Source organism: Chlamydotis macqueenii, chromosome 14, assembly GCF_036417535.1.
Source record: "Chlamydotis macqueenii isolate bChlMac1 chromosome 14, bChlMac1.mat, whole genome shotgun sequence".
Classification (NCBI taxonomy): domain Eukaryota; kingdom Metazoa; phylum Chordata; class Aves; order Otidiformes; family Otididae; genus Chlamydotis; species Chlamydotis macqueenii.
In genome coordinates this window covers 11,388,964-11,405,458 of record NC_141569.1, presented here as the reverse complement: position 1 = coordinate 11,405,458, position 16,495 = coordinate 11,388,964, and the positions used below count along the sequence as shown (strand labels likewise).

The 16,495-nt window shown below is 65.7% G+C and overlaps 2 protein-coding genes across 4 annotated transcripts; one reads left to right on the top strand and one right to left on the bottom strand.

Moving 5' to 3' along the window:
* Positions 1-731: 731 nt before the first annotated feature.
* CDHR2 (cadherin related family member 2) lies at positions 732-10,788 on the top strand. Its single transcript, XM_086758870.1, has 32 exons — positions 732-758; positions 1,202-1,260; positions 1,622-1,687; positions 1,780-1,919; positions 2,040-2,093; positions 2,313-2,402; positions 3,023-3,112; positions 3,620-3,742; positions 3,820-3,963; positions 4,105-4,180; positions 4,352-4,458; positions 4,538-4,768; positions 4,851-5,006; positions 5,211-5,378; positions 5,623-5,684; positions 5,778-6,018; positions 6,124-6,360; positions 6,638-6,707; positions 6,795-7,409; positions 7,673-7,744; positions 8,031-8,080; positions 8,194-8,345; positions 8,552-8,654; positions 8,734-8,822; positions 9,051-9,125; positions 9,244-9,321; positions 9,407-9,467; positions 9,578-9,702; positions 9,870-9,983; positions 10,140-10,217; positions 10,320-10,380; positions 10,573-10,788. Exons 2-32 carry the CDS (start codon positions 1,215-1,217, stop codon positions 10,690-10,692), a joined length of 3,894 nt encoding a protein of 1,297 aa, XP_086614996.1. The 5' UTR covers positions 732-758; positions 1,202-1,214; the 3' UTR covers positions 10,693-10,788.
* Positions 10,789-11,636: 848 nt separating this feature from the next.
* On the bottom strand, positions 11,637-16,199 carry GPRIN1 (G protein regulated inducer of neurite outgrowth 1). 3 transcript variants are annotated; one of them, XM_086758969.1, is made up of 3 exons: positions 16,013-16,199; positions 14,440-14,534; positions 11,637-14,263 (listed from the first exon to the last, which is right to left on the bottom strand). In XM_086758969.1, exon 3 carries the CDS (start codon positions 14,221-14,223, stop codon positions 12,853-12,855), a length of 1,371 nt encoding a protein of 456 aa, XP_086615095.1. In that variant the 5' UTR covers positions 14,224-14,263; positions 14,440-14,534; positions 16,013-16,199; the 3' UTR covers positions 11,637-12,852. The 3 variants fall into 3 exon arrangements, with proteins under 3 accessions (XP_086615095.1, XP_086615094.1, XP_086615093.1); XM_086758968.1 differs by lacking the exon at positions 16,013-16,199 and adding an exon at positions 15,611-15,675; XM_086758967.1 differs by lacking the exon at positions 14,440-14,534.
* Positions 16,200-16,495: the final 296 nt, after the last annotated feature.

The window sequence follows — 16,495 nt, the reverse complement described above, 5'->3', positions numbered from 1 at the left end:
CTGTAGCCCCTTCTCTGGGGGCTCCCAGACCCAGGTGTGGGGTGAGATGGGGACCTCAGAGCAGGCTGCGTGTCCAGGGGGACCCCAGAGCTTCCCGAGCATCCAGACCCTGCAGGTTCCCCCGGGAACAGGGGCAAAGGGACCCAGGACAGTGGAGGCAGGGGTCCCACAGGCCCAGGGCTGGCCGTGCCCCCCTCCTCGCCACCTCCCAGCTCTCTTCTGCCTGAGCGGAGCTGCACAATCTGCCCTTGTCCGAAGTAGGTCAGGGAGGCTGGGCCGAGCCCCCAGGGGCAGGGGGGTGCAGAGGGCCCCAGGCGCCCGCCCTGGTAGCTGCAACACTCGGTTGGTGCCCACCCTCTGTCCTGGTGGGACCCCGGTGTCCCCAGCCCAGGGGATGTGGGGCGTCTTCCCAGCCCCTCTCCAGTCTCCCAGCGTGGTTCGGGATCCCTCTGCATCCCCGCAGGCTCTGCAGGAGCCGGAGTCCCATGGGTGCAGGCTGGAGTGGCTGAATCCTGGAAGACAGCACCCAGGGTGGGGACCTGGGGGGCTGGGGTTGGGGAATGAGTTTGGAGCTGGGCTGGGTGGGAACTGAGGGATGAGCACAAGGAATAAGGAAAATGAGAGACAGATTTCTCACGACTTAATTGCAGTTAATAATTGATGAATGTGTTTACTGTAGGAGACAAAGGTCTCTGACGGTGTCAGGGTGCGAGCGCAGAGCAGCACGCCCGGCAGCATCCCCAGCGACGCGGCCACAGGTAAGGGATGTCGGCCCCCACTCCGGCCCCCACGGGCACCACAGCCCATAGCGGGGGAGGCGGGGGTTTCTGTCAACTGTGGGGCTGCCCATAGGCCATGACACAAGGAGGGGGACACCAGCGTGGTGTCACGGATTGCTCCTGGGCTGCGGGCACTGCTTGAGTGATGGAGCCTCCAGCCATGGCCAGGAGAGGCTCCTGGGACCCCCAAGCACCCCCACGGTGTCCAGCGCCTGGTGGCCAACCCTGTCCCCCCACGCCATGTGCCCAGGGCTGTGGGATGGAGCCTGGTGCTTGCTCACTAGCCCGGCTCAGTGGAGGGGACTGTCCCCACCCAGAGCCCCTCCTGCTCCGGGAGCTGCTCCCCAGGAGGGATTTGGGATGGCTGGTGGGAGCAGGCAGCCGCCAGCCCCATGCGCTGGCTCTCCGGTGTGTGTCCGCAGGCTCGCTGGCAGGATGGCACGGCGCTCGCTGGTGCTGCTCCCCTTCCTTCTGGCAGCAGGTGAGGGCTTTGCTCGGCAGATGGCACGGGTGGGTGGGTGGGAGGCACTGGAGGTACTTTCAGCCCCCAACACTTGTTCCAAATTCCCTGAGGGCAGCTGGGACCCCCAAAACAGCTGCCCACCCCGCTGGCACCTTGGAGACCCAAGGACAACCTTGCTGCCCCAGGGCAAGGCAGAGTGGGCAGGGGGCTGGGCGGCAGGGATGAGGGGCGGTGGGTTCCCCTGCCTGCTCCAGAGACCCAAACCATGGCCGGGAGCTGGGGCTGGAGCTAGGTAGGTGCTGCTGGGCACGGGGGTGCAGGGTGCGGGCAGAGCCTGGCACAGGGGCAGAGCCTGGCTCAGCACCCCTCTTCCTTGTAGTTTCAGGCAACACAGCCCCCTTCTTCAACATGACCTTCGTCTACGTGCCCGAGGACCTGGAGCCGGGTGAGTGGGGCAGCCTCGGAGAGGCCCTGGGGTGCAGGAGGGGTGGCCAGGGGGGTCCCCAGGCAGGGGTTGACGCTGCCGGTGCCCCCCAGGCCAGCATGCTTTCCAGCTGACGGCTGTTGACATAGACGGAGACCCGCTCACCTACAGCATCAGTGGGCCAGAGGCCTTCTACTTCTCCGTCAATGCCCAGACAGGAGATGTGACGCTGAGGAACTCCCTGGACCGTGAGGTGAGGGCAGATGTCCCTGCCTGAGCTGTGGGGTCTGGGGCAATGGGGACGGAGGGGCTCAACCATCCAAGGATCGAGCTCCACCTGGCCCTGACCAAGCCCTGCCTTGTGTCCCCCCAGCTCCTGGCCAGGCTCACCATCATCGTCGCGGTGTACGACGGGACGAACGAAGCAGTGAGTGCCGGGGCATGGGCTGGGTGGCCGCAGCGGGTGACAGGGAGGGGAGCAGGGTCTCAGCGGGGCTGTGGACAAGGCTCGGTGGGGTCGGCGGCCGGAGGTGAGGGTGATGCTGGCTGGCTGTGGAGCTGGGGGGGTGTGGGCTGCTGGAGCTGCACCCAGCTCTGCCCGGCACCACCTCCCACACTCACCCTGTGCCTGCCCAACACCTGGTAGGTCTCCAGAAAACTGACGATCATCGTGGAGGACCGTAACGACAATGCCCCGGTCTTCCAGCACCTGCCGTACGAAACCTCCATCCCCGAGGTACCTCCCTGGGACCCCCCAGCCCCCGCAGGCAGCAGGGCAGGGGTGCTGGATGGCTCCTGTGGCATGGGTGTGCCGGCAGTGGGACAACAGTTCTCTGGGAACAGGGTGACTCCACGCCTGGGTGCACGGTGACAGAGTGCCTGGGCGTGGGGCGATGATGCAGCCGGCGTGGCTGACCTGGAAGTGCTCCGTGACAGGGCAGATCCCGGCGGGTGCCCCTGTGCCAGCCCTGGGCGCTGGCGTGGGGCTGGGACTCTGCCCTTGGGATGAGTTTCTTACCAGGGAGTGCCCGAGCTGCCGCCTGGCCTGGGCCAGCGTGAGGCTGGATCAGGGTGCAGATGGGGTGTGGCGCTCAGCCTGACCCCCTGTCCGGCAGCCCCAGGGCTGGGGTGCAGACCCTGCTCCCAGGTCGCCCCGGGGAGGGTGGCAGGCGGGATCTGGCCTCTGCCCGGCGTGAGGAAGGGCAGCAGCTCATCCCTGCGCGCCCCACGGTGCTGTGCGGCTGCTGGAGCCCCGTGGGGACAGAACACCTCCGAGCAGGGCTGGCAGGGGCCAGGACCCCCGCCACCTCCCCTGCTGTCCCAGGCGATGCCACCAATGCCTCCTTGTGTGCCCAGAACATGACACTCGGCAGCGTCATCTACACCGTGTTTGCCAACGACAGCGACACCGGGAACGCCTCCAAAGTCAGCTACAGCATCGAGGAGGTGAGTGCGGGACTGGACCCTGGGTATTTCTCTGGCTGGATGCTCAGCGTACTGGGATGTGGGGGTCCAGGAGGATACTGGGGGCCCCAGGACCTCCCCAGCAAGCGCTCTGTGCCAACGGGAAGATGCTGTGGCTCAACGACCTGGCTGAGCCCGCCCGCTCCTCTGCACCAAGGAGGGTTCGTGCCTGCTGGAGGGCAGCAGTGCATCGCAGAGTGGGTCATGCCATACCCAAAACCCATCCCTGAGCCACCTCCGTGGGGCAGAGGTGCCCCCACGGCCAGGCGCAGCCCCATGGCTCTGGGGAAGCAGGGGTACGTGTCAGGTCAGGAGGGCTGGCTGTGCACCTGCTGGGCAATGGGTGCAAGGTGCCGAACAGTTGCAAGCTGGGGACAAGCCAGATGGTGGGGGGCCAAGCCTGGCAGAAGGATGGGCGTTGAGCCCCCATCTCTGCAGGGACAGCTCTGCTCCCTGCCTTGGTGACACAGGGTGATGTCCCCTGCCCAGGTGATCCCAGACAGCACAAAGAATCATTGGCTTTTCTACATCCTGCCCAATGGGAGCGTGGTGCTCAATGGCTCACTGGACTATGCCAAGAACACCTTCTACCAGCTCAAGATCCTCGCCAAGGTGGGGGCCAACTGGGCTGGGGGCGCGGGGCTGCCAGGTAAGGGTGCAGTGGGACTAACAGGTGCTCTGCTCCCCAGGACGGTGGGGGGTTGCTGCACAATGTGTTGACCTTCCAGCAGAGCTCAACCTACCTGTCCCTGACCATCCGCGACCTGCCCAACCTGGACCCACGGTTCCTCAGCGAGACCTACTCTGGTTCCGTGCCTGAGAACTGTGCCCTGGTAAGAAGCCTGCCTGCCCCAGTGGCATGGCCCTACCCCAGCCCTCCCTGGGGGCTCTGATACCCTGGAGTGTCCAGGCCATGGGGCATGAGGGCAGCTGGAGGTGTCATGGGTCCTGCCCTGATGGCCGTGACCCCACAGGGCACCACTGTGCTGACTGTCACTGCCATGGACAGAGACACGGGGGTGAATGATGAAATCTCCTACAGCATCACCAGTGAGTGGTGGGACAGGGTGGGATGGGCAGGGGGGTGGTGAGGCAGCAAGGGGCACCATCAGGACTGGTTCTGGGCTCCTGGGCACTGCCAGCCTGTCCTGCTGGCACAGAGAGGGCCAGGCCTGTGTTTCCTGGCAGCTGTAGCTGGTTCCTGCTGTCCCCTTGCCCTAGATGCCAGCATCCCCTTTGCTATCAATGCCACGGTGGGCACTATCACTGTGAGCGGGCAGCTGGACCGTGAGCAGCTGCCAAGCGAGGAAGTGCTGCTGGAAGTCGTGGTGAGTAGGAGGCAGCAAGGAGAACCCCATCATGTTCCTCTTCCTGGGCTCATCTGACCCACTCTCTCCTCCTGCCCAGGCGTGTGAGAAGAATGTGGACATCTATGGCAAGAAGGCCCAGACCAGCACCCTCGTGACAGTTGTGGTGACCGATGTCAATGACAACAAGCCCCAGTTCTACCACTGCTCCCTTCCCAGCTGCAACTTCTCCACCGGTGCCCAGAACAACTTCAGGGGCCACATCACAGAGCACTCCTCCTCCAGACTGCCCGTATCCAACCTCAACATCGTCGCCCATGACGCGGACAAGGTGGGAGCCTGTCCAGGGGGCTGGGTGGGGGTCCAGGTGTCTGCACCACCCACCCTCACTCCTGCGTGTCTCTCCCTGGCAGGGCATCAACAGCAATTTTGAGCTGTACCTGCAGGGCCCGGATGCCAGCGCCTTCACTGTCTCCCCCGCGAAGATCGTGGGCACGGGGGAGGTCCAGATCCTGGTGCAGGACCCGTCCTCTGTGGACTACGAGATAAGCCATGTCATGGTGGTGCAGGTTCGCCACGGGGACAGTCCCTGCTCCCTGCATGTGCCAGGGCGCAGGGGAGACACAGCAGTTCTGCAGGGTTCCAAAGCCAAAGCAGAATATGGCTCTGCCCTGGCAGCTTGTTTGGTGCAGGGCAGCTGGGCTGGAGTGTGGCAGGTCTCTTTCTCATGTTTGGGCAGCCATGTGAGACACTGTCCCTTCTCCATCCTGCAGATCATTGCTAATGACACGGGGAACCCCACGGACTGCTGCTCCATGGCCACCGTAACCATCGATCTCATTGACACCAACGACCACATCCCTGAGTTCCCTCAGAGCACCTACAACCTAAGCGTGATGGAGAACAGCCCCGATGGCACCACCATCTCCCCAAACATCACGGTCAGGCGCTGGGCAGGGAGTGGGCACAGCTTACGTTCCCCCAGCGGGGCACTGGGCATGCCTGGCACTGCTGGTGCAGCTCGTGTTGAGGGCTCTGCTCTCTCTATGCACACAGGGTCTGGGACCACATGCCCATCAGGGCCACGTTTTTGGGGTGCTCACTGCCAGCAACCAGTGCTCCAGACTCACCCCTGCCCTGGGGGCTGTGGTGGATTGACCAGATGCTTCTTTCTCTCTGTTTTAGGCCTACGATCCGGACAGCGGTGCCCTTGGCCAGATCACCTACCAGCTGCTCCCGGAGAGCATGTACGTAGGGGCACGGCCAGCCACGACTGGGGCATCGTCCCAGTGAGGGGACTGCAGGCCTGAGTCCTGGTGATGGCTCTATTTGTGCCGTAGCCGTAAAATCTTCACGGTGAATGCCACGACTGGGGCAGTGCTGGTGCTGAATGGGAGCTTGCTGGACCGGGAGACTCGCTCTATCTACTATGCCAACCTCCAGGCCAAGGATGGGGGCAACCTGGTGGGCACCACGGTGCTGGAGATCACCGTGCTAGATGACAACGACATGGCACCCATCATCACCGGCTCCTACTACATCTCAGTGGAAGAGGGGCAGAACGTCACAACACAGATCCAGGTATGCGCCGCTGGAGGTGGACGGGGCGACGGGAGGCTGTTGGAGAGGAGCAGAGACTGTCCGCGAGGTGCTGGACTGCCCTGTTCCAACCCCTGACCTTTTCAGGCCATCGACAACGACGAGCCTGGCAACCGCAACAGCGAGCTGGGCTTCAAGATCTTGCCAGGACCATTCAGCAACAACTTCACCATCGACCCGGCCACGGGTGAGATGCACAGCAAGGAGCCGCTGGACCGCGAGGCCTTGGAAGATGAGCGGGGGCAAATGGTGGTGACAGTGGAGGTGTACGACCATGGCGTGCCACAGCTCAGCACCTCAGTGAACGTCACCATCACTGTGGCGGTGAGCCCTGGGCTCAAGCGGGGACATGCTGGGGCAGGCAGAGGCTTGGAGCTGGGATGTAAGGGCAGGGAGGTGACGTGGGATCCCTGGCCGTGGCACGGGCACAGTGTCCCCAGGTCCTCTGTGGGGTGAGAGCGAATAGTTGATGCAGAGAGGCGGGAGAGGGCTTGTGTGTCTCCTGCCCACGGGCAGGCAGGTGTCCACGCTCCTGTCCCCAAACTACTGTGGGGGACCCTGTTTCTGGAGTGGATACAGCCATGGACTTTATCTCTTCCAGGACTTGAACGACAACGCACCCATGTTCCTCAACCAGTCCTACGAGTTCTCAGTCTTTGAAGACTCGCCAGGTAGAGGCTGCGTGGCCAGGCTCTTGGGACCCGCGGTGTCCTGGAGTCAGTGCTCACTGGCCACTGAGTGTCTGTTTCCACCTGCAGGGTCCCTCGTGGGTGAGGTGGAGGCCACAGATGCTGACCGGACGGAGATCAATTCCCGCATTTCCTTCCTACTTCAAAGGGGAAGTGGTTCCAGCAACTTCTTGATCCGTTCGTCCTACCTGAGGCCAGGGCACTATGGTGGGCAGCTGTCCGTGGACCCCGACGTGTCCCTGGACTATGACAGCCTGCAGCAGAAGTTCTTCTCCTTGGTGGTGCTGGCGGAGAACACGGCCGCAGACAGAGTGGGGGACACCGCCAACGTCTCGGTGGTGGTCCACATCCTAGACATCAATGATGAGCCCCCTACCATCCTGCCGGCCTCGCTGCAGGATGCGCACGTGAGCGAGAACGGCACGCAGCAGGGTCTGGTCTGCACGCTGGACGCCTCCGACCCAGACACCAACCACTCACTGGTCTTCGAGGAGCTGGCGGTGACCTGCTTCAAGGGGGCGAGCGGCGCTGGGGAGGTGTGCTGGGACTGGTTCGTGCTGGCACCCAACGGCTCGGTGCTGGTGAACAGCTCGGACATCGACTACGAGCTGTGCGACGGGGTGGTGCTCACGCTGCGGGCTGAAGACCTGTACACTGAGAAGGGCAACCGCTACAGCCAAAACGGTACGGCACCCACTCCCCACTCCTTGCACCGCCACTGGGCATGGTGGGAGGTGGGACCTGCCTCTCCCATCTCCCAGGAGGAGCTGTGGGGAGCAGAGCAGGAGCTGGACAGTCTGGCGATGGAGGGAGAGTCCCAGGCTCTTTCGGTCCCTGCCACAGGGACCTGAGGCTGCTGGGAGAACGGGGCTCCCACGGGTAGCAGAGGAGGGTGCTGCAGGGTTGCTGTGTTGATGACCGGAGCTCTGCTGTTGGGACATTTGCAGAAACCCTGAGGATCCTCATCACCGATGTGAATGACAACGCGCCGCTCTTCCTGCCCATCTTGGAGACCTTTGGTGAGTAGCTGGGGCTGTCGCGTCTTACGGGCTCCTCTCTGCACCCACACGTGCTCTGCCACACTCCCCGTCGGCAGGGACCTTCCTCCAGCCAGGGCAGGGCGGCGAGAGGGGCAGGGGCCGGGCTGGGGTTACTCCATGCCTTCCATGGAGGCTGTCGGGCCAAGGGCAGCGCGGGGATGCTCAGAGCTCTGCTGAGCCCCGGGGCTGTGCAGGACATGGGGTCTGTAGCAAGCCTGGCTGCACACCAGCCTGACCGCGCTGTCTGTCTGTCTGCCCCTGGCAGTGGTTGTCCCCGAAATCTCTTCTGTGGACCTGCAAGTGGCTACCGTGAAGGTGAGGTGCTGGGGTGAGGAGCTCCCAGACTGTGGAGCCGGGCTTGCCCATCCCCGCCGTGGGCAGGCGGTGGCTGTTCCCATCCATGCTCCTGCCACGCTTTGTCCCTGCAGGCCACCGACGCTGACTCAGGGCTGAGGGGAACCATCAGCTTCTCCATTGTCAGTGTGGTGCTTGTGGAGGACAACGGGGTCAGCCGGCCCTTCGAGAACCTCTTCAAGGTGGTGACAACACCCGAGCAGGACAGCTACGTCGGGAGCATCCGGTGAGGCCATGGTCTGGGCTGGGATGGGGGGAATGCGGCTCAGCTCCCGCCTGCCGCATGGCAGAGGTGCAGGCAGGGCCAGCACAGGCTGGCAAAGGGACCAAGCTGGGCTCCTGCCCTGGGCACGGTGGCAGGGTGGAGCTTGGGGCATGGCGGTGCCCTCCTGAGGATGTCCCATGGGATCAATGATGTTCCCGTCCTCGCAGAGTGGCCAGCAACCTCGATGGCTCGCTGAAGGGGCAGTACCAGGTGACGGTGGAGGCTCGGGACAGCGAGGCACCCGTGCACACAGCGCAGACCGTGCTGAACGTGAGTGTCACCTCCATCCTCCCGTTCGGGGCCACCCCACACCCCACCCAGCCCCCTCACCCCTGCTCTCCGCACGCAGATCTTCGCAGTGGATCAGAGCTATCGCGTTCACCTCCAGTTCGTGACAACAATGGAGGAAGTCCAGAGTAACTCCAAAAAGATCGAAGTGTAAGGGGTGCTGGGCTGGGGGCAGGGGGGTACATGGCTGTGCAGTGGGGGACACGAGCATGCAGGCCAGGACCCACCGACCATGTCTCCCAGCTTCACGGACCCTGAAAGGGACTGGGGCAGACAGGTCCCCACTGGAGCCAGGGGCTGTGGGGGTCCAGCCGCTTCCCATCCCCACGAGCGGAGCGGCAGGACGCCTTGCCAAGCCTCCATCCCTCCTGTCCCTAGGGCCCTGACCAGCGCGACCAAGGCACAGGTCTACGTGGTGGCCATCCGGCGCATAGAGGACACCCGTGCCTCGCAGTGAGTATGGCCATGCAGGTGGTGGGGAAGGGGACATGGCAGTGGTGTCAGAGGGGTTTCGACCTGGGGCAGGCCACCGTGCCCCGCACCCTGCTCACCCCATTTTTTGATCCCGCAGGGTGAAAGCCAAGTCAGTGATGGAGGTGTACTTCGTCTACAGCAACGGCACTGCCCTGGACGTCAACCAGTTGAGCGTGTGCGTGCCGGGGCAGGGGCCACGCATGGGCACCGCCACGTGCCTGGACCAGCCCAGCTGCTCACGCCTCCGCTTTCCTTGGCAGGCTCATACAGTCCGACCCGCTGGTCCTGGCTGAGCTGGTGAACCTGGGGCTGGCCGTCATCGTGAGTGGGGCAGGGCCAGGGACGCAGGGAATGGGGCAGCAGCCCCGGCTGGGGCTGGGGGTGGGGGGTCCACGGGCTGGGGCTGTGCCCTCACCGCTGCTCTGCGCCAGGGCCCCGCGGAGGTGGCAAAGCCCACCAGGGAGATGGAGCTGATCGGCGTCATCGCAGGGCTGGCAGCGTTCCTGCTCATCTTCATCCTCATCGTGACCCTGGTCTTGGTTCTCACCACCAGGAGGTACCGCACCGCCCGCACCCCCTCCTGCCTCCTGCCTCCCTCCACCACCCTCATCCACACCGGCACCTCCAGACCCACCCCTACCCTGCATCCCACCCCTGCCCACCCCATCCCACAGCCTGGCTCCCCTCTGCCCTTCTCACCCGCTCCATCCCTGGGCTTTGCAGCTACAAGAGGAAGCTGAGTGCGATGAAGGCTCTGAAGGTGGCTACGACGTTCAGCCCTGCCATGGCGCAGCAGGGAGCCGGCATCCCCGGGACCAACCAGTACAACGCAGAGGGGTGAGTGGGGGGCTCCCTGTGGCGGGAGGGGACAGCCCAAGCATGTCCCCACACGCAGGGGCTGCAGGGCTCGCTGTCACGCCCCTCCTGCCTTGGGGACATGGCTGCCCTCAGCCCCACGGGACGGTCACTCACCTGCCACCCATTCCTGGCCAGGGCCAACCCCATGCTGAACCTCTCGCTCGATCCCTCCCACGACCTGGGCTTCCACGAGGATGCCTGCTCTGTGGCCAGGTGAGCTCTGTGGGCAGGTCCCAAAGGCCGTGAGGCGGTCACGCTGTATCCCCACTCTGCCAGTGCCTTAGCCCTCTTCTACCCCCACTCTGCTCTCCACAGCATGAATTCCCTGGATGAAAACACAGTAAATGCACCCGGGAATGACAACATCAAGGCCAGGGTAAGTCCAAACAGCTCCTCGTTCCCAGCAGGGAGTCCTGCCACTGCACCCCATGTCTCCTCCTCTCTGCTGTGGTCCCCAGGCTACTGGAACCCTCCTGTCCCTTCCTCTCCATCCCCTCGGCAGCCCCCAGCTCCTGGGAAGGACGGGAGCATCCCTGTCCCCATCCCCTCAGACCACGCTCTCCTGCAGCAGGGCAAAGTGCAGCTGTCTGACCCCACGGACGACGAGGTGCTGGTGGCCGCCCTGAACCTGAAGGAGCCCACCAGAACAGTGTACATCAACACCGCCTTCCCCACCACGGACTTGTGAGCAGGCACACGGGGAGCAGCAGGGCCGGAGCGGGACTCGGGCAGCTGCTTTGGTGACATTGTGTTCAGAGGCTGGCAATAAACCTGTCCCATGCGGGTCACGGTGTCCTGTGGCCATTAGCTTGTCTGCTTGGGGGGCTCAGCCAGCTTGGGCTGGCACGAGGTGCTGGTTTTGGGCCAGGCTGGCACCAGAGGGGAGGTGAGTGCCACCGCAGGGCTCAGCTTGGCTTCTTGTCCCCGGGACCCTTCCCTGGGCTGCCCCACTGTCCCCTGGCCCTGGGGGAGGGAGGTGAAGGCAGCCCCGCGCAGAGGTTTGTGCAAGGTTTTATTACCCAACATCCACATTAACAGGTTGATCCTCCCACCCCCTTCCTCCCCCCCACCCCCAAAAAAAGAAATGAAGAGGAAAAAAAGAAAGGAGGTGATGAAGCCGCAGCGCCAGTGTGCCACAGCTCGGCAGTGCGGCGCTGGAGGTGGGGGACAGCCCGGGGCAGGGTGGCACGGGGATGCCCCAGGGCTCCTGTTTTTCCCTGTGTGGCCCTGGCACAGCTCCCGCAGCCCAAGGCACAGGGCAGATCCAGCTCCCGGTGAGCGCCGTGGCACAGAGCGGGCACTGGCTGCAGCCCTGGCAGCAACCTCCCAGGGCAAGAGACAGCCATGCAGGGCCAAAACAAGCCCAGGATGTACAACCGGGGGTCTAGGGGGGCAAAACCTGCCCCTTAAAGAAGGGAAGCAGCTGCACTGGTGCCCCTGGCACCTCGAGCCCTCCTGCACCTCTGCCCAGAGGGGATGGTGCAGCTCCCCAAGTGCCCCTCGTTCGCAGCCTCCTGCCCATCACTGGGCACAAGCCTGGGCCCCCATCGCTGTGGCACTGTGGGACCGGTCTCTGCGTGGGACCGGTCTCCCACGTCTCAGCGAGACACCACAGTGCTGCTGGCCACGGGGACGCTCGCCTGGCCGCAGAGATGCTCACCCCCCTGCATGCCGAACCTTCACTCCCCACGCTCTCCAGCCCGGCAGGATGCAGGAAACGTAGGAAAAGTGTCTGAAAAGAGGATCACGGCCCCACAGGCCACCGGGGCGGAGGTGGCTCCAGGCAAGACGCGCACGGCTGAAAGTGTCTCTTAAAAAGCTCCAAAAATGCAAACAAGGTTCAATAAAAGTCCCCCTCCCCCCGCCCTGTAAAACCCCAGCTGTAAAAAGTGGCAGCGCTTTGCAGACGATGCGTCCCCGGCTGCCGTGGGGCAGAGCAGCCAGCGGGGCTGGAGGGACCTGCGCCCACGTCCCCAGCGCGCAGGGCCTCTCTGGTACTGGGGAGGCTGGAAGGGCCCGGCGGCAGGGCAGGCTTCGCCCCCGCAGCCAGCCGTGGCGAGGATGAGCCCTGGGCTCAAGGCAGGTCCTCAGGCAGCAGGGGTGGGGGCTGTGGGGACAGATTTCCCAAGCATCTCCAGCCACAGTGATAGGGACGACCACTGGCTCTCCACCGCAGGCGTGGTTGGCCCCAGTCTCTCCCATTTAAGATCCATCCCAGTGCCCCGTGTGGCCAGGTCCTCCCAGCTCCGGGGCACCCATGGCACGGCAGCGAGGCAAAGAGGACACGGCTGTGGACGCAGGGCTGAACGCCCCCACACTGAGCAGCCACGGGGACCCACGTGTACACGGCCGTGGGCTGGTCAGAGCACGGCCGAGCCCTGGGCAGGCGAAGCGGTGGCACCGTGACGCACCAGCGTCTCTCCAGCACTGGAAGTGACGTTGCTGCTCGGGGCACGAGCCAGGCCAGAGCTCAGGGGAGCCAGCAGCAACCTGCCCGTGCCCACCCTGAGCCATCACCAGACCTGTGCCACGGGCAGGAGATGCCCCGGGAGCAGCCGCCTTGGGCTGGAAGGAGCCATGTGCTTCCTCGTGCTAAAAAAAGCCACCAAGCACAGAGACGTGGCACCAGCCTCATGTCCCGGGACATCTCCACGGGGCCAGGCTGGCAGGGGGACCCGAGGCTGGTGGAGGGACGCCCGGCGAAGGAGACGCCTTGCACCAGCACACAGTGCTCCATCACCGCCTGCCCTGGCCCCAGACGCCCCGCATACCGGCAGCGGGTGTCTTGGGCCGCCGGGGCAGGGACCCCTCCCCGTGGCACCCCTGCCCCGCCGGCGCAGGCAGCGGCTCACTCCATGGCGGGGCCGGCGCGAGAGCAGCACCGGGGCCGCCGGACATTTTGCAGCAGAGCCCGAAAGACGCTGGGCTGCCTCTTGGCCTCGCCCTTGCGAGAGGCTCCCTTGATGGAGCCGGTGCGGGTGCTCTGTGGGGTCGTCACCACCTGCCGCCCATGCTCCTCGATCTGCTTCTCCAGGTGCTTCTGGATGGCCATGCCCAGCACCTCCACCTCCATGGAGGCCCCATACACCTCCCACGTCATCCCCTTCTCGTCCCAGCTCACCTCCCGGATGGGCTCCGGAGCCTCCTCTGCCACTGCCCCCTTCACATGCACCTCGGGGTACGAGGCCTGCGGGGACTTGGCCACCGGTGTCATGGGCCCGGTGGCCACCGAGCGGGTCTCCACAGGCATGGACACCTGCATCTCTGCATCCTTCTTGGAGGGCTCCAGGCGTGGTGGGGCAACAGAGCCCGGCTCTCTCTTGGGGAAGGTGAAGGCAGCAGCCCCGCCTGGGGGGCTCATGGGGCTCAAGGCCACCGACACCAGGGACGCTCGGTTGTCCACTTGCGTCCCCATGTCCTGCGTCCCGGCGTCCTGTGGCGGTGTCACCTCGAAGGAGTAGGACTCGCAGAGCAGCTTGGCTGTCCGGGGTTGCTGGCTGCTCCCGGCATCCACATCCTGGGCTGGGCTCCCCTCGGCTCTGCCCTGGCCCAGGGTGGTGGCACTCAGACCTGCCTCACTTCGGTCCCCGCTCCCCGCAGTGCTGGCGCTGGGGGGGTCCGCCATGCCCCCCTGGGGGTGCTTGGGAGCATTGCTGCCCCCCGGCCGGGGTGCAGTGCCCAGGGACATCCCCGTGCCACCCTGGGGCTGTTCCTGACTTGGCAGCTCAGCTGCTCCAGCACCTGCAGCGGGCTCCGCAAATGCCACGTGTTTGGTAGGAGCCGGGGCGCTCCCCGTGTCCTTGCTGGGCGCTTTGAGGCAGGGCTCAGGCATGGGTGGCACTGCATTCTCCTTCTGGGCGCCTGGGTCCCCCATCCCCATGGGATCGCAGGCAGGGGCAGCGCCGCTTGGTCCCTCACAGCTCCCTGTCGCTGCTGTCACGCTCGGCTCCATGCCAGCGTCCGGGAGAAGCGTGCCAGGAGCCGGTTCCGTCGGCGATGGCATCTTCTCCACCGCTGGGCCAGCCACAGCACCCTGGGCCTCCGGCTCAGCCGCACAGCAGGTCCTCATGACGCGCCCCTCGGCGGCACAGCCGGAACCGGGCAGGCACTCGCTCACCGGTGGGCAGCCAGGGGAGCTGGCGCTGGGCTCACAGGCGTCCTCAGCCCCAGCCTGGCGCCTCAGCCGCTGCAGCCCCTCGGGTTCCTTAGCACTGCCCATGCCTGGGGAAGGCTTCTCCCATGCTAGTCCCACCACGGGCCTGCGAGAGAGAGGACGGGGCAGTCAGGGGGGAGCAGCGCATGGACCCGCAGCCCCTCTGGTTGCCAGCTGCTTTCCTCCGTGACAACAGGTTTGGTGGCCGTCCAGAGCACCCACCAGCCCCGGAGCAGCCAGTACGGTGCCCTCAGGAAGGGAGGAATGGTGTCAGTCACCTACCGTAAAACCCAGCCCTCCCCCGGCGCAGCCGGACTGGGAGCAGGATCCAGGCGCTGCTGCGGCTGCCGGAGTGGGGGAACGTGGCGCAGGCACCCCTGCGGAGAAAGCGGCAGCTGGAGACCGGCTCCGGGCATCAGCGTGAGAGTCTGGGGGGGCTTTGCACCCTCCATGTGCCAGTGTGGGAACTGGGCACAGCATGAGAGCGAGCCAGGCCTGGGGGCCAAGGGGTCTGCAGGGCACAGCAGGGGCGTGGGGCAGCCTGAGCTGTTCCCTTTGCTCGCTGGGACCAGTGTCCCCAGAGCTGGGAGCAACGTCTTTCCCCCGGCCATGGGAATCCCCAGCTCAGCGCCTACGCCCCACGTCGAGGATGTGTGGAGCTCCAGCCGTGCTGCGCACAGCTGGCACCCAGCACAGTGCGGGGACACAGGCCGGGGTCACCCAACCGGCCCCCAACCCTCCCCAGCCCCGTGGGGCAGCCCTGTAGCGGGAGCATGGTGGGAAGCCCCCAGCTCTCCGGGAGCCCCAGCGAGTCCCTCCGGAGCTGGGAGCGCACCCGTGGTCCCGCAGCCGTGGGGCACTCCACGCCTCCGCCCACAGCCACTCGTGGGTCCCGGAGAGGGCAGAGCCAGCGAGTCCCTGCCGAGGGACAGGGCAGGAGCAGGGACCAGGCTGGCACCGACCACCCCCCTCGCGGCCCCCCAGCAGCGTGGGGCCCCGGCGGCATGACCCCCCCCTTACCTCGTGTCTACCCACGCAGCACCCCGTTCCCGGGGGGGGCCGTTCCCTGTCTTGCCAGCCCCCTACGCCCCGGAGGGCCGTGGGCCCCCTGCTCGGCCCGGTACCGCTGCTCCACGGAAAAGCTGCGAGCCTCGGCACACGCGTGTGCAGACGCGCAAGCAGACACGCGTGTGCACAATCACACGCACGGACACGCGTGTGCACATACACACGCACATGCCGGCACATGGCTACGGGCACACCCGCACGCACGGACACGCGTGTGCGCGCTCCGGATCCTCGGCCGAGCCCCGGACAAAGCCGCCCCGGCCCGGGGGGAGCCCGGCCCCACCCGGCCCGGGGCCACCGCCCCCCGCCCTGGGGATTCCGGCACGGGACGGGCGGCGGCCGCAGCGCCCGGTCCGGCCCCGCCCCGCCCCGGGACCGCCGTTACCTGCGCCGGTCCTGCCGCCCGCTCCCGTCCCGTCCCGTCCCGCTCCGCTCGGCTCCGGCGCGGCGGCGGCAGCAGCTGCGAGCATGCGTGGGGCGGTGGCGTGGGCGGTACCGCGCCCCGGACCGCTCCCCCCGGGCAGCGGTAGGGGGGCGATCGGTGGGGCAGGCTGCTGCGGGGAACGTGGGGGTCCTGGTACACCCCCCTCCCCTGGTGTCATCGGTGTCACCCACCGGGAATGGCCCCATCACCCCACGGACGCTCGGTACCCTCCCAGCATCACCACCCCGTATGCCCCAAGGGTGGTCACAGCAGGGCACAGGGCCCGCCCCGTGGGTCCTCGACCCTTAGCGTGGGTCCCGTGGGTGGGGGTGACAGTGACACGCAGCCTGGTCCCCCTCCTACCTGGTGATAGAGACGACGGCTTCCCTCCCGAGCATCACCAGGGGGATGGGGGGTTGGGGGGGGGCTGCACCCCGACCAGCCCGAGGGACTGGGACAACGTGCCACCGTGGCAGGGATGGAGGTGGGCACTCCCGTACCCCTCGCCCAAGGGTGGGGGAGGACAGGGAGGGGAAAACGTCCCCGTCTCTCTCCCGGCAGCGCTTGCCTCCGCTCCTGGGCTCAGGCTTTGTCTAACTCCTTCCCACGCACTCCCGCTCGCGCTACGGGGGGGAAGGTGGCCTGCTCTCCTCACATGCATGCCCCCCCGCCAAAACCCTCCATCATCCCTCCAAAAACCCTCCCAGCTGCCCCCATCACCCTGTAGGGTCAGGATCCTCATCCCCTTGATGGGGATGTCAGCACTGGGGCTGGAGCTACAGACCTATAGGGTTGAGGGGGTGCTAATGTTAACCTCGACACAGGGTTCCCCCATCTTGGGGTTAA